The following is a 27,660-nucleotide window of genomic DNA, read 5'->3' on the forward strand; positions in this document are numbered from 1 at the left end:
GCGTGCGTGCGTGCGTGTGTGTGCGTGTGTGTGTGCGTGAGTGTGTTGTACATAAAGCAGTAGTACGGCTGAATGCTCTGTCTGTGGTCTACTGGATGATTCAGCTTTCCATGTGGATCCTCTGCCAGACACATTAGCTTCAATCTGCTGGGATTCTCATCACATGAGTCTTGGCTTTATGATGGCATGCTGCTCATCAAAACCAGCGCTGCTCTGCTGCTGGTTGTAAAAACCTTCATCAAAAGAGGTTTGAGTCGAGAAACATCTCGCATACCTCTGCCGCAGAGTCTGTCATGTTGTCAACGACAGTTCAAAGGTTGCCAAAGCCACAATATGCTTCATGATTGATGGGAAGGTTTGATTGATCCTTGTTGAAGAGCAGCCTCCAAAGCTGTCAATCATCAAAAAAAGGCTAGTTATAAAGTTATTTGGCTAGCAGAGTTATTTGTTTCGCTGTTAACACCCTTTTATTGATTCATGTCATCCCCAATTAACAGCTATTTGATTACTGTAAGTTAAGGCAGTAGACATAATTTTAGCCACAATCATTTGCACAAAGATTTATGACTTTAATATCTATTAATTTAATGATGCTTGGACTATGACACACGTCTTTATCAATTTGTTTATCAGACAAGCTTACAAAAAGTATTTTGTTAGTAATTATTACTATTTATAGTGCGCGGCAGAAGGGATGACATATTTTTGGAGGCCAAAACCCTGAAATGATTTAGCTTTTTAGCATTAGCGGTTACTTGTAGCCTCATTTGCATAAATATGTATTTTTTTCCCTGCTGACAAAAAACAGCTTAAACCAGCCTAAGCTGGTTGGTTGTTTTAACTGGTTGACCAGCCTGGTTTTTGAGGGATTTTGGCAATTTCCAGGCTGGTTTCCAGCGATATCCAGCTTGGTCTTAGCTGGTCACACTCTCAGAAATAAAGGTACAGGAGCTGTCACTGGGGCAGTACCTTTTCAAAAGATACATATTTGTACCCAAAGGGTCCACAGTGGTACCTCTAAGGTGCATATCAGTGTCCAAATGTACCTAAAAAGTACCTTTGAGGTACCATTATGGACCCTTCAGGTACAAAAATGTACCTTTTAAAAAGGTACTGCCCCAGTGACAGCTCCTGTACCTTTATTTCTGAGAGTGCAGGCTGGAAAATGACCAGCTAAAACCAGCTTGATCAGCCTGGTTTAAGCTGGACTTAGCTGGTTTTAGCTGGTCATCTTCCAGTCTGACCAGCTAAGACAAGGCTAAAAATGGCCAAAACCCCTCTAAAACCAGGCTGGTCAACCAGCTAAAACCAAGCTGTTTTTTTCAGCAGGGTTGCTTTTAAAACTGTTGGTTGAGGTAAATCTTTGAAAAAGAAAGGTTACAGAAATTTTTTTTGTTAGTAATTATTATTATTTATGTGGTGCGGTAGAAGGAATGGAGGCCAAATCCCTGAAATTATTTAGCATTTTAGCATTACCGGTTACTTGTAGCCACAAAAATTTGCATAATGATTTATTCATTGATTTGTCTTTATTGCAATATCTTTGTCTATAACATATAGCTTTGTTCTTTCATTTATCAGAGAATTATATACAGTTAGTGTTTTGCTTGTAAAATTTACCACACAAAGTAAAACAAACAATTAACATTTTACCTTTAGTCAGAAAAAAAAAATACTTCATTGGGGTTTTAAAACTTTTACTTTTCTTGAAAATGGTGGTTGCTAACAAGCAGGTATATGTGCTAACAGGTCAACAGTAAAGGTATAGTCCAATTTCACAAACTTGCTGATTTTATCTGATGTTGAAATTTATTCTAACACTAACTTAAAAAACTCAAGAAACAGTAATCCATGTTTATGATAACTTCCTTGATTACTGTAGCACTATTTTAGTAGCCATTCAAGCACATTTAAGGTATTACTCATTTGGCTTTTCATGACTTAATAGGGCAAGGCAAGTTTATATAGCACATTTCGTACACAGTGGTAATTCAAAGTGCTTTACATAAACAAGAATAAAAGAAACAACAAAGAATAAAAATTATTAATAATATTTTTATGTAATATGTAGCCTTAAGTTACACAACCTCAGCAAAAAAGTAAAATGTTAATATACATATTGTTTTTCTGCAATAGAAATACTGTTCATTTTCAAAATGCAAATTGCAAAAATTGCAAATATCCCAGTAGAACACACGCTAAACAAACAGATTTGGATTAAAAAACAAAACAAAAAAAAATATTATAGCAATTTCAACAACCTAGCCACCATCCTAGTCTATAAATACAAATTTAGATAACTTAATTATTCCAAATGTCTTGTGGCCACCCTCTGCCAGTCCCAGACTTGAAGGTCAACACCAGTGAGTCTGCTGACCCACTTTTAGATGAGGCACCAGAAGGAGCGCCTGGCCAATGACTGGAAGGCATTCTGCAGTGCACCATCTGCGCACATGGTTAGGTCAAATGTCAGCATGCCTTCTGAATTACACCTGGGGAAATTTCTAAGTGTGATGGATTAGAGCGAATCAGTTATAGAATTTGTTGGAAGACCATGATGGTGCGTTGACTGAAGAGATTCTCAACAGTGTTGCTAAAAGGGAGAGTTTACCCCAAAAGAAAATTCAATTAAATCAAATATATTTCTGTTTCTCCATTGAAAGTCTAATCACCCTAAACTCTGACAATTCATAAAAATAATTCATAAAGAAAAATCCATCTAAAGCATAGGTCTCAAACTCAATTCCTCAAAGGCCGCAGCTCTGCACAGTTTTGATCCAACCCTAATCAAACACAGCTGATCCAACTAATCAAGGTGTTCAACACCACTAGAGACAGTTAAACAGGTGTGAGTTGGAGCTGGTTGGAGCTAAACTATGCAGAGCTGCAGCCCTCCAGGAATTGAGTTTGAGACCATTGATCTAAAGTGAATATTAATTCAAGAGACCCAACAACAATTTAAGATGATTATAATACTGTCACACCAACACCTTTGTTTTTGTGCATGAACCAATGAGTTTTGTGATTGCATGTAAAGCAGTTGTGGTTGAGCTGTTGTTCATATAAGCTGATCAATGTTTAAAGTAAATAAATAAAGTAAATAAAATGATTGTGTGTTTTGTTTTATATAAAATTGGATTAAACCGCTTGATTCATATGGATATCTTTAGAAACTTTTTGAACCATCAGAGTTTCTGGAGAAGCAAAAATTGGACATTAAAAATACCTTAATTTGTATTCTAAAGATGATGTAAGTCTTATTGGTTTGGAACAAGTTAAAGGAGAGTAAAAGATGACAAAATTAAATGTAGCCTAAAATTAAAAGAAATGTATTAGTTTTGTGTTTAGATGTGTCATGTAAAGGTGCTGGACAATGGAGTTGAAGATCCACGTGCAGTCAAAACAGGGACAAACAGATGCATACAGAGATATCCGGAAGTGTCATCAGGTAACAGGCAGATGGTCAAAGACAGGCAGGATAAACAATAGCACAAGGCAATATTCGAATACGGAAAGACTAGACACAAGAGACGCTTAGAAATGCTACAGGGTGTAAACCAAACAAGACTCAGCAAAGTCTGTGTGAGCGTGTGTTGTATATATAAGCTGCTTCCAAAATGACATACTATACACTTTTCACTTATGTATTATTACAGTTATGTACTTACTGTATGCACTTACACTCTCAACAGCAAAGTATATGTATGTAGTGTAGTCCAAAATGGAACCCTAATGGTTTATTTACTAAGCGGAAATTCAAATCGTTTCCCAGATGCATTTGTCGGTTGCCAAATTAGTGAAATATATGACCAAACTATCGAATAATACCAGCCATGAGTATAACTGCATTCACCATCAGGAGGCGGTATAATCACTCTTGTTGGAGAATTGTGCTTTCACAATCCAAAATAAATAAAGTAATTCAACATGAGCACCCGAAAGCTTCACCCCTTCCACTTTGTGGAGCAAAGCTGCAGCCGCTGAGTGCGTGAAGTGTCCAACATTCCACACTTCAACGCACTATTTATTCTACAAAATGCCAAAGAATAGTGCATAAGTATGCTATTTGGGACGCGGATATAGTCTGTGTAATCAGTCCTTGAGCAGCTCCCAGCTGTGTGTGTAATCAAAGAAGAACTGGAACAGGTGTGTGTGTGTGTGTGGTGCATAACAGGATTTGTAGTCCATATGGTGACATTTGCAGTTCTCCAGCAATCTGTATGGACTAGATCGCTGGTAATTGTGATGCGATGGATAGTTCACCAATAATAAAAGTATGTCATCGTTTAATCCCTTGTCACAAAACTTTAATTTAATTTATTTATTTATTGATTTTTAAAAAAAAAAACTGTTGAACAAAAACTGCTAACCATATTTGTTTTTCCTACTATGAAATTCAATGGTTTGTTTCTAACAAATGTTTGTATACAAAATAATGAGTACATTTAATTTGTTTTGGGTAAACCATCCCTTCAACTAACCTTTTAAAGAGTTATTCCTGGATTATTGGACAAATATCTTTGCATGTCATTTATTCATTCATTCGTTCATTCATTCATTTTCTTTTCAGCTTAGTCCTTTTATTAATCAGTGGTCACCACAGTGGAATGAACCGCCAACTTATCCAGCATATGTTTTATGCAACAGATGTCCATCCAGCTGCAACCCATTACTGGGAAACACTCACACACTCTCATTCACACACATACACTATGGACAATTTTGCTTACCCAGTTCACCTAAGCAACATATCTTTGGACAATGGGGGAAACCGAAGCACCCGGAGGAAATCCACATGAACACGGGGAGAACATGCAAACTCCACAGAGAAATGCCAACTGACCCAGCCAGGGCTTGAACTAGTGACCTTCTTGCTGTGAAGCCACCGCACCGCCCACCGAATGTCATCCCAAACATGAATTTAATTGAATAAAAAAGATTAAATGATCAAATAATACAATTTTAAACATTCCAGATTTCAAGGAAAGATTGCTGGAAAATATTTTTAATTTCAGCTGATGTCAGCACATCCTCATACATTTAAAACCAGCCCTCATTCCAGTAACATCCCCTTTTCAGAGCTGTAATTTCCAAAGAGATAAATTCAACCCTCTTACTTTTTTCTCATCCAGTTTAAGTCGGAAATGTGTCAGGTCGTGGAAGCGAAATGAGTTGCGAACGCCAGTTGACTTTAAAACATGCTCCACTTGTATATTTGACTGATATGTGAGGGAAAAAAAACAGTTTGAGGATATGGAATAAAGGTTTATTTGAGCAATCGGAGAGTTTTGAGTGTGGAAAAACTGTGCAACCGGGTTATTTGATTATGTAAATCAGATGTGGGAAAGCCATTGGATGCGGAGAGAAACTATGGGCGGCTGGAACGGGCCGGTTGTGGGGAACAGGCCTCCATCCAAGCCTCTTAATGACAGTCATTGACCCCCTCCTGTCTAAGACTGTTTGAGAATCAAACCACAAAAATGCTCACATTCCTACATTCATACAGCATAAACAGATGGGAAATTTAAGATATTCTGCAGCACTAGGTAGGATCTTTTACCTGATACCACGAGGAAGCAATCTTTTACACCCCTGGAATTTCCTTACACATAAATTCATGTAGACGTAAGCCTGGAGAAAGGTTATCTATAATCATCAGTTGTTTTTACGGTTACGTTCTGGGTTAGATTTTGTATTACAGTCTTCTGTTGCTCATGCCGTTCATCCGTTCATTCTTTATCGCTCTTCTGTGAGTAATCTGAGATTTCCATCTCTACTGGAAATAACCTTAACTGCTTCTGATGTGTTGCGAATGTGTGCAGGTGCAGGTACTTGAGCGTAAAATACAGATTCTTTGTGCTTTATGGGCATGAAATACTTTGCGCCAACTCATATAATGTAGACTTGTGGATCATTTCCAAATATTGAATTCATTCATACTTCACACATGTCTTCGAAACTATTGGTGCTCAGCAGGGAACTGGCAAAACAATGTTCTTTTCTCAGATAAGGTTGCTAAAGTCAAAATTATGTGAACGTATGACCGGAAATGTGCAAGTCAGTCATCCGTGACTCACACAATCCAGATCTGTCAAAATCAATCTGGAGTTTAATCACTGGAAGACATCCGAAAGGCCTTGCATCTGCTGAAGGTCACAATGCAATTATTCACTTGAGTTGATTATTACTGGGTATGCATGATGTTTGAAATCCAAATGTGAAATGAAAAGTCGTATGAAAGGTATGTGTGCATTTTTCTGGTTGAAGTTGGCTGTTGACGGCCCGCTGGCTTTCTTGCTTGTCAATGACTTTCAGATTCATGTAAATGGCTCAGTAATGACACCTTTTATATACATATAAATGCAGAAAGAACGCTTTTCCCTAAGTGGTCTGTTGTTGAAGTGGCATTTTCAATTGCCACTTTACTGAATTCAGCTTCTGGAGTTTAAAAATGCTCTGAATAAAAGTGTGTTTGATTTTTGGCCTTGCAGAGTTCTGTATTTTTTGCAGAAAGCAAATGAGGAGGTTATTGTTAAAAGTTTTTTTGAAATTATGACAATTACTGTAAAGGATTGTAATACTCTTTTTATCTGGGTGTAGTGCTAGTCTACGGAGCCCCAGCAAGAAGCGTGACAGGAGACAGATGATGTTTGTTTTATGTTTTATCTCTTCAGAATGTGGCACTTTACATCCTCAAGTATTTCACAGTTCTCAAATTAACAGAGGTGGTAATAGGTGTGGTTTAATCTGAAATAAATAAAAGATCAGAATCTGTCTGTATACAAAATATAAATTTTAGCATACATTTCATAATAACATGAATATAAAATATGGCGATATATTCGCAGGAAACAGCCACCTGTCATTCCTTCACAATCTATACACTCCAATATGAACTATATCAGTCGGTCGTGCCGCAGCAGGATCACTATAACATGATAAACAGGATTACTGTAACATGATAAATAAAGGAACATAAATCATATCATGTTTACCACTCATCGATATCAGGAGAGAATGAAACAAAAAGCAAACTAGACCGTTACTGACAGACTGCCGTCTCTTAATAAGTCTCTTATACACTCAATAAAGAATTTAGTACAATTACTGTACACTCACCTGCTGTCAGTCACCAGCAATCTAGCCCATGCAGATCGCTGGAGAACAACAAATCTGTTGGTATATGGACAGTCATGCAACACACACCTGCTCCAAGTCTCCATTGATTACACTCCCACAGCTGATGCTGCTTATGGACTGATTACACCACACATATATACGGCTCACTTTGAGACTCTCATTGCTGAGTCTTGTTATACTGAACTGTGAACATTACAACACGTTTTCCTTGCTTTGCCTTCCGTGTTTGAACCTTGCTTTGTTTTGTTTGTTTTATGTTGTCTGCTGCCTGCCTTTTGACCATCTGCCTGTTTATTTGACTATGACTCTGGATTGCCCATATACATCTGTTTGCTCCTTTGTTCACTGTTGCTTGCCTGACCATCCCGCTAATAAACCCTGCGTTTGGATCCGCACTCCCTGTTGTCAGCGTTCACATCAAGTTACACCAGCGGTACCAAGGTTGGACTCCTTTTGGCTTTTATTCATTCATTCAGTTTCCCTCATCTTAGTCCCGTATTTATCAGAGGTCGCCACAGCAGAATGAACCGCCAACTTATCCAGCATATGTTTTACACAGCAGATGCCCTTCTAGCTGCAACCCAGTACTGGAAAACACCCATACACTCTCACATTCACACACGGTACAGTACACTACAGACAATTTAGTTTTTTCAATTCACCTACAGCGCAATGTCTTTGGACTGTGGGGGAAATCGGAGCACCTGGAGGAAACGTACACGAACACTGGGAGAACATGCAAATAAACACACAAAAGCAACATTAACATTATACCAGACACTATAAAAAGCTCATTACCTGCCACTAGACTTTTCTGACAGGTTATTCGAGTGTCATTGAGTGACAGAATGTTGTACAGCTACATATAACTATACAGGAGTTATTAGGACTGAGACTGAGAGTGCGGACTGCTGAAGTGCGGAATGCTGAACGAATCACTGGCACAACCCTTCCTACACGTCCAGAACTGTACTCTTCCAGAGTGAGTAAAAGGGCTCGCAAAATCACTCTGGACGCCTCACACCCAGCACACTACCTGTTCGAACTGTTACCGTCTGGTCGGCGCTTCAGAGCACCAAGCACAAAAACAGCCAGACACAGGAAAAGTTTCTTTCCTCAGGCTGTCTACCTTATGAACAGTTAAATATTCCCCTACTGTGCAATAAATATGTGCAATACTTTCCCATACGCACTTGTACACAGCACCTTATATCAATATTCAATGCAATACTTTCTACATTCGCACTTGTACACAGCACCTTATAACCTGTATATTTATAACAATCTGTACATACAACTCAACATCCAGGTTTCTTGACTAACCGCATCTGTTTAATGTTCATCATTTTTTATTATTATTATTTTATTTTTTCAGATTATTTTGTGTTGTCACTTGTCACTTTATGTACACTGGAAGCTTCTGTAGCCAAAACAAATTCCTTGTGTGTGTGAAGCACACTTGGCAATAAAACTGATTCTGATTAGGGATTATAAACAGCAAAATTTAGCAGTGATTCAGTGATTCAGTGTTTTTTTTTTTAAGCATGATGGTAAAACATGAACGCGGTTATGATTGTATTAAAACATGTGCTTATTTGTTGTAAAAATTCATAATAATGACAAAATATACTAATTTGTGCATCTCCTTATTTCCGTGTGCAGCCATGCTGTCGTTGTATATGGTGTATTCTGGGAAATTTTTGTACCCCTTGGTTTCGAGTGTGGTCCCAAAAAATCTCCATTTCAATGGGGTATCTAGCCCTTCCCCTTAGCCCTACACTTTCAAGCTAAAGAGAACTGGAACACCCTACCCCTCATTTTGCATGTTCACCTGAAGGGGTAGGGGTGTAAAGGGAAGGACTAAGGGGTAGAACTGGGATTGGGCCTAAGTGTCAATAAAATATCATCCATGCCATTTCACCATCAGCAGTTTCAACCATTAAAAAGAGGCAGGGTAAACACAACACAGGCTCATTGGGAAAATGTGCCCAGGGAGACATTTTTGAGAACCAAGCCTACCCCACCTACCCCGGATATCAGTGTGAAAATTCCTCTGATTGAAACAAAGCACAAGAGTGTCCAAGGTAATATGACAGATGTGCAAAACATGAAAGTGTGCCCTATACTAACCCTGTTACTATACTAGCTGTTGAATAAAGTCATTATTTCTGTTTTATGCTTGTATAAAAGTATTTTCGTGGCTAGATAATATTCTGATGAACGACTGAAAGCATATGGTCTGGTTTGAAGAAGATTTGTTGGGGTATTTTTCAGGACTTTGAATGACTCTGAATTGTTGCTGTCTATGGAGGATGAGGGAGCTCTCAGATTTCACCTAGAACATCTTTCCTTTATGTTTCGACAAATAAACAAATGTTTCAGCGGTTTGGGACAACACGAGGGTGAGTACTTAATAACAAAAATGTTATTTTATTAAAATAACTCTTTAAATCACCATTCTTCCCCATTATGCTCCTCGCTCCTTGAATATCGGCATATTTTCTTGACCACATATACTTGCTTTATGAAGTTGCTGAATATCATTCATTTACTTTTCGGCTCCCTTTATTAATCAGGGGTCGCCACAGCGGAATAAACCGCCAACTTATCCAGCATATGTTTTACGCAGTGCATGCCCTTCCAGCTGCAACCCATCACTGGGAAACACCCATACACTTTTATTCACTCTCATACACTACAGACAATTTAGCTCACCCAATTCACCTATAGCGCATGTCTTTGGACATGTGGGGGAAACCGGAGTACCCGGAGGAAACCCACGCAAACACAGGAGAACATGCAAACTCTACACAAAAATGCAAACTGACCCAGCCGAGGCTCGAACCAGTGATCTTCTTGCTGTCTACCCACTGCACCACCGCACTGCAAGTTGCTAAATAGATGTATCTAATGTCTGCTTAGTGTGTAGTCCATGGTTTCAAGCTTTCCCAGCATAAATTAATGAAAGAAGCAAATGTTATCAATCAAGAGTATCACACGCTCCTATCTCATGGTGACAAATACACCACCCATGTTCTCCAGCCCATCCCCCATCCTCCTACCTTACCATTTCATTTGAAGGCAGAATGATTTAATATCACTTATGTGGTTGAAGGCCACTTTAAGAAACTGTTTTAACTGTAGACATGTGATCTTGTGGTCTCCCTTGTGGCTGTTTTCCATTAAATATAGCAGTCACAAGGGCACAGTGGGGGTGCAGCTATGAAAGGAGGAAGATATAAAGCACAAAGACGGCACATACCTTAAAAAAAAGTTACATTTTTGTTGTAAGCATATAAAAGCTAGTCCATGGATTTTATTGTATTTATACCACTGATTAACTCACTAATCTGGTTTATTCTGTGTTCTTGAGTGAATCAGCGTTGATATGTAAATTGTCCTCAAGCCCAGGTCAAAGGGATTTGAAGGGATCGTTCACCCCAAAGTTTTTATTTATTCAATTCAATTTATCATTATTTATATAGCGCTTTTACAATGTAGATTGTGTCAAAGCAGCTTAACATAGAAGTTTTAGTAAATTGAAACTGTGAACCAGTTTTCAGAGTTGAAGTTCAGTTTACTTCAGTTCAGTGTGGTTTATTTTCACTGCTGAGAGTCCAAACACTGAAGAGCAAATCTATCGATACACAGCTTCACAAGTCCCACACCAAGCAAGCCATTGGCGACATTGGCAAAGAACAAAACTTCACCAATTGATGAAGGTGAAGGAAAAATCCTTGAGAGAAACCAGGCTCGACCATTTCTCCTCTGGCCAAACTTCTTTTGCAGAGCTGCAATCTAGGCACCGGAGGCTAGAGAACACTGGATGTCCCTCGTGGAGAAGCTGCAGGCATGAATAGGTCACCAGTGGGTGTTCAGGCTGGCCCACGGGACCAATGAGGAGACTTGCCTGTCACTGGGGTCTTTCAGGAATCTGCTCACCACTCCTTCATGACCGCCTCAGCTTATAGCTGCAGCTCCTATTCCCTAATTTTGCCATTAAATTTTTTAAAAATAACTGTCCGATATAGGCTTTACTTCAAAGTACAGTCCTCAGCCGTCAACTATCACTTAACAACAAAAGGTGCAAATCCCATCACGTCTGTGTTTTTGAGGCTGTTTACACTGGTCACTTCATTCATTTTAATCTGATCTGATATAAATCCAATCACTCTGACAACTTCAGAAGGTGGTCTGAGACGTATTCGAGAAAAAACTGGACGGGTCAAATTATTTGTTTTTAGACAAACTTAATTTAAATTAAATAAATTATGACCTGGAGATAATCTAACCTGCACCTGTTTAGAGAAACAGCTATAGGTGTTTTTACAGCCAAAGTGCAAAATAAATAAATACATATTTACTATTAGCATAAAACATGTGTTAATGAACAAAAGGCCTATTTCACATACCATAGTACAGTATATGAAAATGTTTGAATATTAATGTTTGTTTGAAAATAAATCACCTATTAAATATTTAAGCATGTGGTGCTGTGATGAACAACCACTAATACAACCTGAATATATTTAAAATGCACTTTAAAAGTTAAAAAAATTGTTATCAGTATTGTGCATATTGATTATCACAACATATTGCATTATTGAACTTCACCATATGTCTACCTCTAGGTGAAGTCCCCATAAAAATGAAATAAAATAATAACATGTAGTGTGTGTTTGGACTGACAAAATTTTCTCATGATCTTAGTAAGCAACTTGACAAAAGGCTACAGGCCTGATATTTTGTATTCAACAGAAGAAAGTCAAGTCAAAGACAAGTAAAGAGTGAGTAAATGACAGAATTTGTATTTTTGGGTGAAATGTGTTGAGTGTTGGTAGATTGCTGTTTCTCTAAAGCAAGTGAACGTGTCTCAAAGGAGGCTATTTTTGATAGTTTTCAAAGTAATGCACATATAAGTAAGGATCTTTTCTAGTTAAACCATCAGTCATTTTCAAGAAAGATTATATGTTATTTATTGTGCCCTGCAGTGCTGGACCAAAATCTGTTGTTATATATCAGCGGAGGTAATGTGGATTCCTTTGAAGCTGCCCATGTATGAAATTTGGGCAAAAATAGTCTTCCTTGAGTTCAATTCACTTGCTTTAGATGGAGAAAAAATCCTGAGATATCTTCCTCCAAAACTTTAATTTCATTTCAACTTGAGAAATAATGTCAAACACATCTTGGATAAGCTAAAAGTGTTTTTACTCTTTAGTCAAATTATTCGGTAACACTTTATTTTGATAGTCCACTTGAGTATTAGTAGATTGTCTGCTTAATATCTGTTAATCCTGCTGCTAAACAGACATTTAACTGACTATAAGAAACTTTGCAAGGACATGTCAACTTACACTAACCCTAACCCCAACCCTAACCCCAACCTAACAGTTTACTTAATCTAATGAGTATTAGTTGGCATGTAGATGCAATGTACCTTAAATTCAACAAACGGACCATCAAAATAAAGTGTGAGCCTTTGTAATACTGCATAAATACATTTCTAAACTGAAGATTTTCCCAATCTAAAGACATTTATGGAAACGAAGCTGTAGAAATGGCCCGTTTTATTCACAATATATTGTAAACCACAAACTTCCTTAAGTTTCCGGAACATATTTATGAAGCATATAATGTGCTGGATGTAAAAGTAAATAATTACAGGCAGCTAAGTTTAAAACCCATATGTAAATCAGAGGCAGAGAGTAATGGTGTCGCTTCCCACACAGGAAACAGATTATTAGGAAATCATACAAATTTGACATTGACAAATGACATATACAAATAATACATGTACACGGGGGATTACACCTATTGCACATGCAGGAATTTGATATTATACTTTGGGTAATGACATTTCATCGTGCTACATTAAATTTACATCAGATGTATATGATATATACAGTAAATTCTCATAAGCTGGCCACATACAGCACATAATGCAGCTAAATGTGGTTGTCAGTGTGTGCAAACCTGAACTGAACAAATATTTGGTAATGACATTTAAATGCATATCATTTGTCTCTCTCTTCTGTGTGTGCATTTTAAGAAATCACAGGGAATGCACAGTTTAACTCAATAATGTTGCCAGATCTCCTAGAAAAAAATCAGCAAATAAGAACAAGCACATAATATCCATAAACCCAAATGCTTTATCTTAAAATCTCATAAGCCACATCCCAAAATATTGTGACCTGCACCTTATTAACTGCATCAACTAGAACGTTTATTCTTAATAAGAGTACATGGCAACATTTTAACAGCACACTCTGTGAAGCAGCCTTCCAAACATAAACAAAACACAGCGCCTCTGTTCACAGTAAAAATTGCTGACCATAACAAGTCTTTGGACACCATTGTCAGAGTTCTTGTCAGTCCAGTCTTGTTTTTTCATTCTTGTTTTGGTGACAGATTTCTGACTCTCCTTATGTTTTGCCCTCATGATTTGTGTTCCGCCCATTTCAACTGATACAAAACACTGTAAATGCTAGAGACCATGTGACTGAACAGAAAAGAATGATGTCATTAAAATAAGTGATCAGTTTTGGCATACAGTAAGTGAGGTGTGTATCCTTTAAATTCTGAATGAATTCTGAATGTTTTGGAGCACTCTACACTCTAAAAAAATTATGTTTGCTGTTTGTTCAAACTACTCATTTAAAATGAACTGATACATTACAATTCTTGAGTTTTTTTGGCCAACTTAAAGGTGCTGTATGTAAGTTTTTGACTCTTCTAAAGCATAAAAATATGCTTGCAGATATTTAAGAAATATGCCAAGTGAACATTCTTGTTTATCTGAAAAACAATGCTGAAGTCAGTTATTCTGCTATGAAAATGTGTGTTACGTGCCGGAATGTCTGTTTTTGTTTTCGTTCTTAACCTGCCCCACTGCCACTTTTACCAATTATATTTCAGCACACAAGTTGCCTTGTTGGAAAACTGCGTATTTCATTCATTAATTTATTCATTACTTAATTGATTTACTTATTCATTCATTCATTCAGACTGCTCTCAAAGCATGCGTTCGTGACCGAAATGTGACCTAGTAGCAGTAGCAGCCTCCGAAATGAGACGCAGATTCAGAGTTCTACATGTTATTAATTAGCAAATAATATAAATATTATGAACGTAAACATTAGGTGAGCAGGTTACATTGTAAGCGCGTGTCCTAATAACAAGCTATGTGCACCAGACGAAACACGACAGAAATTTAAATACAGCCATTCAAAAGCACCGAATATGTGCATTTACTTGCGAAATTGTAATTAATCATTAGTTAATTACTAATTAATACAGATTAAACCTCTTTAACATTGTTAAATGTAGATGTTGAATCCCTTATATTTGAATTAGGTTTGCATTATTTCACATTTCTTAAGTTGATTTATTTTATTTTCAAGATCTGAGGTAAACTATCTGCTGCTGTTTTCAGTAGTATGGCAATAAATGTGATGTAAACTGGCATTCAAACTCACATTGTTAGCATTTAACACTGAATAAAGCACATGAGGTTTACCTGAGATGATCATTGTCAGTTTTCTGTTGTTCACCTGAGAAATAGAAGCCAATTCTAATACATCAATTCGAGGTGTTGGTTAGGAAAAAAAGCTATGGCTTTTATATAGACCATTATTTAAATCAGCCTTCAGACTTGATCGTCAGACTCGCTCTTGTTGGTCGTCAATCTGGCAACCTGCGCACCTAGTTCAACCACTGGGTGTCAAACTTACATGCTGCAACTTTAATTATTTTGTTTAATCCACTTACATTTGTTAAAACTAATAAGTTGACTTCATTCATGTTGTCCCAACACAAATCGATTGTGTGAAACCCAGTATTTTTTACAGTGTATACACTGTAAAAAACATGTCCACACAATTTCTTCATATTATCCCAACACAAATCGCTTAACTTAACTGTTTTTACAAATTTAAGTGGATTAAACATGAAACAAAAATGCTGTCCCCAAAAACAACAACAAAAAAAAATAACCTCAAGAATTGTGTTGATTTAGCTGTACAAAATTCAGTACACTGTAAAAAATGCTAGGTTCCACACAATTAATTTGTGTTGGGACAACATGAAGGACTTAAATTAACTTACAAATTTAATTAGATTGAACATAAAACAATTAAGTTGTCGCAAAAAAACTCAAGAATTGTGTTGTTTTAGTTAAAATAAGTAGTTTGAACAAACAGCAAACCTGCTAACGTACTTATAATAACCTTTTGATTTCACATACACACTGTAAAGTCTGGGTAAAGAGTTTGTAATTGAATTGTTTTTGAAGTTTGAATTGTTTATAATCACATTATAAATGTTAGAAATGTGTTGCTGAAACATATTACAAAGAATATGGAGGAATATGCAGTGCTAAACCATTAAACAGATTTCCATCAATGTTTGAGCTGTTCTGTGTATTAGCATGTCATATTCTCCTTAATCTTAAGTTACTGTCTCAGTTCATTAATATAATCTACATTCTGTTAGCTATCAGAATACATACAAAAAAAAAAAAAAACATGGAGCGTTCACAATCTGCATCCAAAAACGCGAGATTTACCGCTTTGATCTTTTTTCAAAGCACACCTAAGCTTGCACTCTCATGGTGTTTGCTGTTGCTATGAGTCGCGCATTGCATCGAAGACGAAAAAGTTTCCTCACAGCAGTGCTAACACGTGTTGTTGGCTGTACAGTATGCCTGTATAATTACAATTAAGCTAAGACTCACTTTTAATAACTCATTTTAGTTACTGGGCTTTTTTTTACATTCAAATATGCCTGGGTGGTTAATACTCTCTCGACATTTGATGTTGAAAATTCAACTCTACAGTTTAACAAAGTGACTTTTATTGACATTTTAATCGTTCGAAATAATATAATGCACAGGAAATCATATACTGTTAAAGTCAGAATTATTAGCCCCCTTTGATTTTTTTTTCTTTTTTAAATATTTGCCAAATGTTGTTTAACAGAGCAAGGAAATTTTTCACAGTATGTCTGATAATATTTTTTCTTCTGAAGAAAGTGTTATTTGTTTTATTTCGGCTAGAATAAAAGCAGTTTTAAACTTTTTTTAAATCTATTTTAAGGTCCTATTTTAAATTAGCCCCTTTAAGCTTTCGATAATTTACAGAACAAACCATCGTTGACTTGCCTAATTACCCTAACCTGCCTAGTTAACCTAATTAACCTAGTTAAGCCTTTAAATGTCACTTTAAGCAGTATAGATGTGTCTTGAAAAATATCCAGTAAAATATTATGTACTGTCATCATGTCAAAGATAAAATAAATCAGTTATTAGGAATGAGTTATAAAAACTATTATGTTTAGAAATGTGTTGAAAAAAAAAATCTTCTCTCCGTTAAACAGAAACTGGGGAAAAAATAAACGGGGGGCTAATAATTCTGACTTCAACTATATATAGAAATAAGTCTGTGAAATAATAGAAAATGTACTGGCAGTTTATTACAAGGTTTTAGTATCATGAGACAAAATATCACTTTACACTATTAAAAATGATCATAAAAGTCATGGGGAAGAATAAAAACATCAATTCACAAAATACTAAAACTGATCATTTACAGATATTTTTTTTACAGTATAGCCTGATACATTTCTCTTTTGTGTGACAAACTTTACCCAGATTTTAAGCACTGAATGGTGAACTGACAACTGAATTTAGCTGCAGTGTGAGCAAGGCCATTGTGAACCCAAACATAGCATTTATACCCCCGAATGTGAAGTTTGCCATGTAATTTGCAGCCGGCACTGTGCTGCAAATGAATTTGAGATGCCACGTATTTCAAAGTTGACTTATTCTGCTCCAAAAGACTTTGTGGGATTTGAGACTTTGCTAAGCTTACATTTGTGGGTCTTACTTTAACTACTAATGTATCTACAGAATTAATAGCCCCCCTTTGAATATTTTTTCTTTTTTAAATATTTCCCAAATGATGTTTAACAGAGCAAAGACATTTTCATATATATATATATATATATATAATATATATATATATATATATATATATATATATATATATATATATATATATATATATATATATATATATATATATATATATATATTAAATATATAGTAAAATATTATTTACTGTCATCATGGCAAAGATAAAATAAATCAGTTATTAGAAATGAGTTATTAAAACTATTATGTCTAGAAATGTGTTGAGAAAATCTCTCTGTTAAACAGAAATTGAGGACAAACAGGGGGGCTAAAAATTTAGGGGGGCTAATACTTCTGACTTCAACTGTACATAAAATTATCACAGTGACAGGAATTTTGAGGTTTCCGTGTATAGCCTTTGCAGGAGGCAAAAAGAAATCGCTTGCAAATCCGATACAGGAACAACAAAATGTTAAAGAATTACACTGTAAAAAATATCAGCTACTTAACAGTTTCAGAATTTTGTAATTCGCAAGTGTTTTCCATTTATTTACAGTTGTGAATCGCATTATGGGATGTTGATCTTTGCTCTGTTGACCTTTGATGTTGTAAATTAAATTTTACAGTTGAACAAAGAGACTTTTATTGACATTTTAGTAGTTTGAAATAATATAATGTAAAGAAATACACATGTCACTCCGCTACTCACCCGTTTGCACTGGCTGCCAGTTGCTGCTCGCATCAAATTCAAAGCTCTGATGTTTGCTTACAAAGCGACCTCTGGCTTTGCTCCTTCTTATCTGCTCCCATTTCTGCAGATTTATGTGCCCTCCAGAAACTTGCTTTCTGTGAATAAACGTTGCATCGTGGTTCCATCCCGAAGAGGGAAGAAATCACTTTCCTGAACTCTCACATTCAATCTGCCCAGTTGTGGAATGAACTCCCTAACTGCATCAGAACACTTGTCACTTGCTGTCTTCAAGAAACGACGAAAAACTCAACTATTTAGTCTGCTTTCCCTCCTAATCTGTAACTGCCTCTCTGGCTATACCACTAACTGTGCCCTCTCTCTCTCTCAAAAAAACAAAAAAAACAAACAATTACTAATGCTTTGACTCTTAGACTTTACACACCTGAAACTTGTCTATAGCACTTGTTCACTGTTGCTCTTATAGTTGTGTAAATTGCTTCCTTGTCCTTACTTGTAAGTCGCCTTGGATAAAAGCGTCTGTTAAATGACTAAATGTAAATGTAAATAATATATAAATAAGTCTGTAAAATAACAGAAAATGTACTGGCAGTTTATTACAAGATTTTTGTACCATAATATACAACATCGGCCCAGACAATAAATCACTTTAAACTATTAAAAAAGTCCCGTTTTCAAACTTTTCAAGGTTAAAAGTTGTTGGAAGAAAGATCAAGGCCCCATAATGCAATTCAAATATAAATAAATGGGGGAAATATGGAAAACTGCTAATTTACAGATATTTTTGTAAGTTTAGGAAAACTTGTGAGGATTACATTATATAACAGTAAAAATACACTTTTAGTGCTATATGTACAGAATCGTCTTAAATTAAGTCACGTGATCAAGAGGAAGTAAAATGGTAATTATAGTCTCAAAAAAAGGATCACACCTCGTCCTATAAGACAATTTCAGTGAAAATCCAGCAATCATATGAGTTACAGTCTGATACTGAGGAAACAATGGGTCAATTCCTGCGATTCCTTCAGTTGGCTAATAGATTACATCATGACGTCCTGCTGTTCTGTGAATGGTCACATTGAATCCTGTATAAGTAGCCTGGATCTCGCTATTGAACAAGAATGACATCAATATTCACTGGACCATAGAGCACTCTTTGTGTCCTTAGCGACTACAAGATTGATTCTTTCTCTCTTCCTCACTTTCTTTTCTTCAGTTTCTCGAGTCTTCAAAGGCATTCAAATACTCCCTGCTGCTCGAAGAAAGCAGTACATATTATCCATAAAGCCTGCTTAAAGTGTGTATTACTGCACAAAGCCTGCGCAATGAAAAATGTATGTAAGTGCAAGACCTGATTATAGGAGCAATGTGTTTGCAGTGTCAGTGTTCGCTTTATTTTTTATTTTTTGCCAAAGATAATGTGTGCACCCTCTACTGGAGATTTTCAAATTCACTTAAATTAAGATTGCATACAGACTTGATAGACATTGATGCCTTACCACCATCGGTACTATTATCATCATGGCTTTTGTATTGTTTATTAACATGTATATATTTATATATTTATGGAGTCAATCTAGGGCCATATATACTTGCAAAATAAAAGAATAAATGCAAATCTTCCAAAATTTGAGAGATTTTTTTTGGTTTTGCTAACAGAAATAAAGAACTACGAAGGGAAAATTAAGATTGAGAAAAAAAAAAGAAATTTGTAAACAAAAAAAAAAGAACTGAAAAAAAACCTAAACTTTTTTTTTGCATATATTCAACTGTAAGTTACAATGTTATTTTCACTTTGCACTTCACGTTTCTGTGCATCTCACTTGTGGCTCTGATTCGACAAGGGGGCGGAGTCAAGGGAACTTGAGTGTTTACGGCAGACTGTGAAGTGCAAAGTGAAAACAGCATTGCAAACTCACAATTGACTAAAAAGCAAATCAAAATGAGCATTGCAATTGACTGGATGGGTTTTGTAAAGTATGTATATGTATATATATACATACATATAAATATATGTATATATATATATATATGTATATGTACATATATAGTTTTTTATTGCAAATATTTTAGTTTTGTTTTGCACTGCTTGCATTTTTAGTTGCAGTTTCTCTTTTATTGCCAAATTTCATTTTTATTTCTTAAAGCTTAATTTTCGCTTTGCAATTTTTGGAGATTTGCATTTATTTATTCATTTTTTGCTCTATACTTCATTTTTTGTTTCTTTTATTTTGCAAGTATATATGGCCCAAGATTGACTCCATATATATATATATATATATATATATATATATATATATATATATATATATATATATATATATATATAATTTATTTATTTCTTTTTATTTACTTATTTATTTTTATTTATTTATTTTATTTATTTTTTTAACTCGCCTAATTTAGGGTTACAAACTTGATAAACATGTATGACAAAGTACTATTATCATTATTGTTTTTGTTATATTTTATTATAAACTGTAAAAATTCACATAATTTAGGATTGTATACAGTACAGAGTTCTGTAGTATTCCTTAGTATTACACTGTAAACAAATATCTGTAAATAAGTAAATTTCCGTATTTTGTGATAAATTTTTTATGCTTTTGAATTGCATTATGTGATCTTGATCTTTCCTTTAACAACTTTTGATGTTGAAAAGTTTGAAAAAGTGACTTTTATTTCAAAGACAAAAGTCTTGCCATTTTATAATAGTTTGAGGTGATGTATTGTCAGTATTGGTGTTGTAAATTACAGTATAAACACCTGGTGGTAAACTGCTAGTACTTTTTTCTGTAATTTCACAGACATATTTCTATGTACTGTAATATTATTTCTTATACAACATATTGTTTCAAACTACTAAAATGTCAATAAATGCTTTTGTTAAACTGTAGAGTTGAATTTTGTCAACAGAGCAGAGATCAGGGTCCCATAAATCAATTCCCATCTGTAAATAAACAGAAAACACACATGAATCACAAAATATATAGACTTTTATGTTTTCTATGTGTGTATGCCTTGTATATAATAAAATATTTATGAAGCAAGCCGTGATGGTGTGTGAGATTGTTTGATTCTCTTTATTATACATTTTTGAAAATTCACAAAAAAAATTAGGATTGAGTTGGCACAGAGGCTCAGTGGTTAGCATTGTCGCCTCATAGCAAGAAGGTCGCTGGTTTGAGTCCCAGCTGGGTCAGTTGGCATTTCTGTGTGGAGTTTGCATGTTCTCCCAGTGTGAGTTTCCTCCGGGTGCTCCGGTTTCCCCCACAGTCCAAAGACATGCGCTATAGGTAAATTGGCTGGAGTGGCATCCACTGTGTAAAACATATGCTGGAATAGTTGGCGGTTCATTCCACTGTAGCTGAAATATAGACTAAGTCAAAGGAAAATGAATAAATTAATATTATTATTATACTTTATAATTATTATATTTTACTTCGCACTTGATTTGCTCGCATTGATGATGTTCACTGACTAGCATTTTTAAATATGTTGTTTTTTCTATGTGTGTATGTCTGATGAAGGTCATGGGACCGTTGTATATTATAATTCATGAAGCAAGTTCTGATAGTGCGTCATATTGTTTGATCCTCTTTATTATTAATTTTTAAAATTCACACAAAATTTAGGATTGCTTTCAAACTTAAAAAAAAGCTTCTGTGCCTCAGTACTATTATCATTATTGCTTTCACTATAAGCTTTATTAATAATAACTAAGTCTTCACAAAAGCAGAAAGCTCCAAACTAAACAACTCAACAGTGATTGCAAGTGTTATCTACATCTATAATAGAATCAGCTCCAATTCTGTTCAGTCTGACACATTTCATTCAAGTCCTAATTTGTGAAAATGTGTCAAAATGCATACATTTTGTGATATACCGAATCCACTGATCACCGGATGTCTACAATAATGAGATCTGCATTCTCACAAATGACTCCTTTTAAATCTTCACTCGCTTGTCTGGGATTTGTTTTTTTTAACACATTTTAAATTCACACTGCTATATTTGTGATGTGATTCATTAACTGCCGTTAACACCACAGCATATTAAGTCTGAGACATTGGTAATTATTTACTTAATGGATATGCCTTGTGATCTGATGTTAAGAGCTGTATTAAAGGCTGCAGAAGACTGACTTTAATATCTATGTGTGGAAAAGAGCTCTACTCAAATGCATTTATTTTCACTGTTAAAAAATCCTGTTAAATTTATGGTTTAGCTGTGGTTGGCATAAAATGCTACGGTGACCAAGCTGAATTCAATTTTTGATGGCATTTGGTGCTGTTATATTTTACAGGCCATAATCATATGCCATAAACTGATACTGGAATAAGTTCATATAGCAGAAGTCCTTATTTATTCTTTGACCTTTGTGATATACAACTGAAAAGCCCAATAATAATACAGGTGATAAAAATGGAGGACTTTGAATCACATGATGAATCAAAGTTCAGTCTGAGTGGCTCATCAATGTAAATAAACATTTGATAGTGTTTTCACTATAGGGGTTTTCAGACCTTTAGGTGTCACATATATATATATATATATATATATATATATATATATATATATATTTATAGATGGATGAATAGATAGATTTTTTTAAAGTAAAACATACAGAGTATTTGTACAGTGTATTTATAAATTTGTATTTATTAGTTTGTTTTAATGCAGTCCTTTGTTTTTTTTAACTCCAGTAAAACTTTGCATACTACATTTTTTTAGAATTTAATTTAATAAAGTTTTAGATTACTGCTGATTTTAATCTAAATTAATGGGCTTTAATCTAATTGTTAGCTATTTATTTTAATCTTATTTTAGATATTTTATTTATCTGGCTGTTATTGTCAATATGTTTACTATTCCTACAGCTAATAATAATAATAATAATAATAATAATAATAATAATAATAATAATAATAATAATAATAATAATAATAATAATAATAATAATATAACAACAACAATAATAATAATAATAATGTTTATTTGATTTAATCAATAATTTTTAATGAACTATTTTAATCTATTTATTTATGTTTGTAATTTATTTATCTCTAAATGTCATATAATAATTTTATTTAATTTTAATAATTTAATTACAATTATTATTATAATAATATTGACAATAAATATAATGTTTCTTTGTTTTAATGAATTATTTTTGGTCATTATTTTAATCTATTATTTATGTTTGTAAATTATTTATCTCTAAATGTAATTTAATAATTTTATTTATTTTTAATAAATTAATTACAATTAGTATACTAATTATAATAGTATACTAGTATAATAATAATAATAATAATAATAATAATAATGATAATAATAATAATAATAATAATAATAATAATAATGATAATAATAATAATAATAATAATAATAATAATAATAATAATAATAATAATAATGATAATAATGATAATGACAATAAATATGTTTATTTGTTTTAATCAATTATTTTAATCACTTTATTTGTATGTAATTTATTTATCTCTGAATTTCATTTAATAACTTTATTTATTATTAATAAACTAATTCCAATTATTATAATTGTTAGAATAAAAATAGAATATTGATAAGAAATATAAGGTTTCTTTGTGTAATAAATTATTTTAATTAATGATTTTAATCTATTTATTTATGTTTGTAATTTATTATTTCTGAAACTCATTTAATAATTCAGAATCAGAATCAAAATCAGAAAGAGCTTTATTGCCAGGTATGTTCACACATACGAGGAATTTGTTTTCGTGACAGACCTTCTATAGTGCAACAGCATTACAGAGACAGGACAAAAAACAGATAATAAATATATTTAAAAACAAAAATAGAAGTAAGTAGTGAGTGCAAATATACAGATTGACAAGTTTATGTACATGTTTTGTTCAGAATTTAACCTATTTTAAATAAATTAATTACAATTATTATACTTATTAGAATAATAATAATATTGATAATAAATATAATGTTTATTTGTTTCGATCAGTTATTTGTAATTAATTATTTTATTCCATTTATGTTTTTATATTATTTATCTCTGAATCTCATTTAATAACTTTACTTATTTTTAATAAATTAATAAATATTGGAATTATTAGAATTATTATTTTTAATTGTTAGTTTTGTTTTGATTATATAGAAATACGCATTCCTTACATATTAATATTATAGTAAATATAATCTATTTTTTAAATAATTTACTAATTTGAATTGAAATAATTTGACTTTTTTACGTTTTGTTTTACTTCAAACAATCCCATGAACGCCTCTCTCCCCATATGTAATGTAGCATACATATGAAATATGAATTTAAATATTTTGATAATAAGTATCATACCTATTAAAATGGTCAAATTTCATGCCACCAAAACCCCACTTGGATTTAGCCTACTAAACAAACATAAAATAACATAAGGAACATCCCGAAACATTATCATTCAAAATCTGTTTAATCAAGTTTAATCTTACATCAAAGAATGAAGTGATTAAAACATTTTCCACGCATTTTATAATGAGCGAAATAGAGGGTTAAGTTCAACCGGCTTTGTGTGTGTGTGTGTATACATACATCCCCAGGAGGAGGGGTTCTGCGCATGCGCACTGGAGCCACTAACCACACGCGGCTCAATCACGACATTTATTCGGCGTCCACTATGCATCATCTCAACACTCTCGCTGTACGGACGTCCAAACACAGTCGAGCTTACTGTAAACACCGTGAACGCGCCGTCCACGATTCTCCCAGCAAATAACATGGGTTAAGAAGAGGATGTCTGGATAATTCATTTCAACTCTTTGCAAGGATGGGGACTCGGATACTGTTTTCTGGCAGATGCATTTTGAAGAGAGAAATCAAAGAAGGGTTTTAATATACACCTTCCACTCTTTCGTTTCCCTTTCCTTCTTTTCTTTTTTTGAGAGATGATCGCAGAGTTGGTGTGCAGCGCCGTGGCACTGCTCCTGTATGTCAACACACTGGACGCCGATTTCTGCTACGATGACAGGTATGTTTAGCCGTCAATACATCCGATACATCTGAGAGTTCGGCGGTTTCGTAGCAACCGGAGAATGTTGAGTCGAATGTAGTAGCGGCGGCTTTTGTTCTTTTGATACTGTTACATGTTGCGACAGCGCGGGGAATGGCGGCGCGAGCGTGACAACTGTCAGCGGATAAACACGGGCGCTCGTGCAACTTTCGAACGTGCAGTTGTCGAGCGTTTGTTGTTGTTTTTAGGATGCGCTTGAAACCTGTACGGTCTGTTTATGAGGGAGAGCTATGGTGCCTGAGAATATCACACTTCATTTATACCAGGGGAATTATCAGCCCGCGGGAACTGAAGGTGTCGGAGCTTGGATATTTATGATAAGAGTTGTGTTTATGAGTGATGTTTAGGAATATGAATTATGTTTATGACCGTTTGAGTACTTTTAAGGAAGGTTTGGATTCTTTGCGCACACATTTACTGCACTCAGCAGTTTGTTGCCAAGTTGGTGAGATCATTTCAGAACATTTTTTACACACCAATTGAGAAATAATGTGATAACAGACTTTGTGGCTTTTTTAAATACTTGAAAATCCTTTTTTTGTTTAAAGCTGGCATCTGTATGTGTGATGCAGAACTGGTAATCAATGTGTAAAACATACGCTGGAATAGATGGCGGTTCATTCTGCTGTGGCGACCTCTGAAATGGAGACTTAGCCAAAGGAAAATGAAGGAATGTTTACTCAGACAAAATGTGTTAACTTCAAATTCTTATATCGAATATTGTCACAAGCATTCTGGTGATGCTTGCGTGGCGTTCAAAATGACTGGCCTTTTTAAAATCAGTGGTCAGATTCTTGCAGAAGTTTAAACATGTTCAAATGTAAATAGAAAGTGCAAGTTTGTTGCAAGGATATGTGCAGTCAACAGATGTTGTACGTTACATGAACATGTTTTACTATGGGAAAATCAAAGATATAGGTCTATACAAGCTCAGATTGATATCTGGAAGCGGGAAAAAAGCTTTTTTTGAGTGCACATGCCTGCTAACTGAAATTTATTTAGTATATTTCCTCATTGTGGTAAGGTTGATTTTATATTCACACTTGCAGACTTTCTCCTTAATAATATAATTTCACAAAAATAGTCTTTGCAAATTCCAAATAGTGAAATCCTATTAGCAGCTAATGACTGTTAAAGTGCAACATTGTTCACAATCAAATAAATAGTGATTGTGCTGTTTTCAAGTCAAACTTGCATGTAATTTCAGACTGAATATTCAAAGTACTGTGCTAAACAATATAGGGAACATGTCACAAGTTGTCACGGAACAAATGTGCGAATATAAAACAAACTTTACCTCAATCATTTTCTTCTGTATGATTTTTTGTGTAGATGTTCATGTTAAAATATAGAGTTTTGCTGATGAAGATAAATGAACATATTCTATTAAGAAAAAAAAAATGACAGAGGAGCACCAGATGCTTAAGTATAGTTTTTAGTTCATTTTGAATCAGACATTATTATAAACGTAATATGTGGTTGAGTAAATGAGTCAGATTAAGTCAGGAGCCACCCTGACTGATTCGTGTGTTTTCAATTCTTCAAAAACAACTGACTCATCATACAGTAAGCGGGTGAATCGGACTGTACTGGCCGCTCAGTCTGTTTCTTATTAGCTGAAATAAACCAGCTCATAAGAGCAATTCGTTAGGAAATTTGACTGCACTTGCATCTTTTTGATTCACTAAAGATAACTTAAGATTAAATCAGTTGTTTGGGTATCTGACTATACCACTCACGCTTCATGTTCTAGATTTAGTCATGAACCCAATTGTCAGTGAAAAAAAATCAGGAATCTTTGTTCTCATCCTACTCTTAAAAATGAAGGGGAGGTTTTGCAGCAAAGAATCATCCAGTGAGCACTTCTTAAAACATTTCTGATTTGTGTAACATTTTAAAGCGCATTTCGGCGGTAAGGTTTCGTAAATGCTCTTCATGAAAGAAGCCATAAGGACCTTTATTTTTTAGACGTACTAATATTAAATACATGCTATAAAACAAAGATCTCAACACCATGCTCCTGCCACTTATTTGTAATGCATGGAAAAGCTAAATGTCCATCAACTCTCTCACAGAACGGTAGCTTTTCACAATCTTTTTCCCCCCTTGCACCCCATGGGGATGACAAATTTATTTTCCTAAGTGGCGTCAGGGCATGTTATAATAACATTAAAGAAACCTAGAGCTGCATGACAGTTATGCACGGTTGAGAAGCAATAATCTTAAGAGAGAGCAAGCAATGAACGTGTCCACTGTCACCAATGAAATGAATGTGTCTCTGGGGGTTGGTTTCCTAAATGTACAGTGACTAATTTATTTCATTAGACGCTTATGGTATGAGGACTGTAAAAGGCAGCTTTTTTCTGTTTTTGATGCATTTGACTATGTCAGAAATGTGAGGAATTAAAAAAATTAGGTTTTGTTAATTTCCTCAGGTTGTCAAGACATGCACTTCTCTTTTATTTTCCTCATAGCTTAGCTATTAGAGCAAGTACAGGTCCTCCGGGCAATAATACCAAAGCACCTGTTACAACACATACTGTAGTCTAAAAATAATGTACTGTATTGATATTGTCACTTATACTGTATTAAAATTCCAAATCTGAATTTTTATTAAGGTCAGTGGTTCGGAACAATTTATATTACATAACTTGTTTTTAATAAACATCCATAACATACATCACAAGTTGACACGATTTATTTTTATTTAAATAAAGTGGCATTTGCATTCAAAACATATTAAATACAATTAAAATGTGGCAAAACCACTAAACTAAGTGCATTTTTGTACAAAACACAAAAATAGTATCTGGATGCAGCCATGATGATGCAAGCTGAGATTG

The 27,660-nt window shown here is 34.4% G+C and overlaps 1 protein-coding gene across 1 annotated transcript in view; it reads left to right on the plus strand.

Moving 5' to 3' along the window:
- Positions 1 to 24,391: 24,391 nt before the first annotated feature.
- The window catches only part of tmtc2b (transmembrane O-mannosyltransferase targeting cadherins 2b), a 217,941-nt gene continuing 214,672 nt past the window's right edge, over positions 24,392 to 27,660 (plus strand). Inside the window, exon 1 of the mRNA XM_056477886.1 lies at positions 24,392 to 24,775. Within this exon, the coding sequence (XP_056333861.1) occupies positions 24,693 to 24,775 (83 nt within the window). The 5' untranslated portion in view covers positions 24,392 to 24,692. The remainder of the gene's footprint in view (positions 24,776 to 27,660) is intronic.

Source organism: Danio aesculapii, chromosome 18, assembly GCF_903798145.1.
Source record: "Danio aesculapii chromosome 18, fDanAes4.1, whole genome shotgun sequence".
NCBI classification, from domain to species: Eukaryota; Metazoa; Chordata; class Actinopteri; order Cypriniformes; family Danionidae; genus Danio; species Danio aesculapii.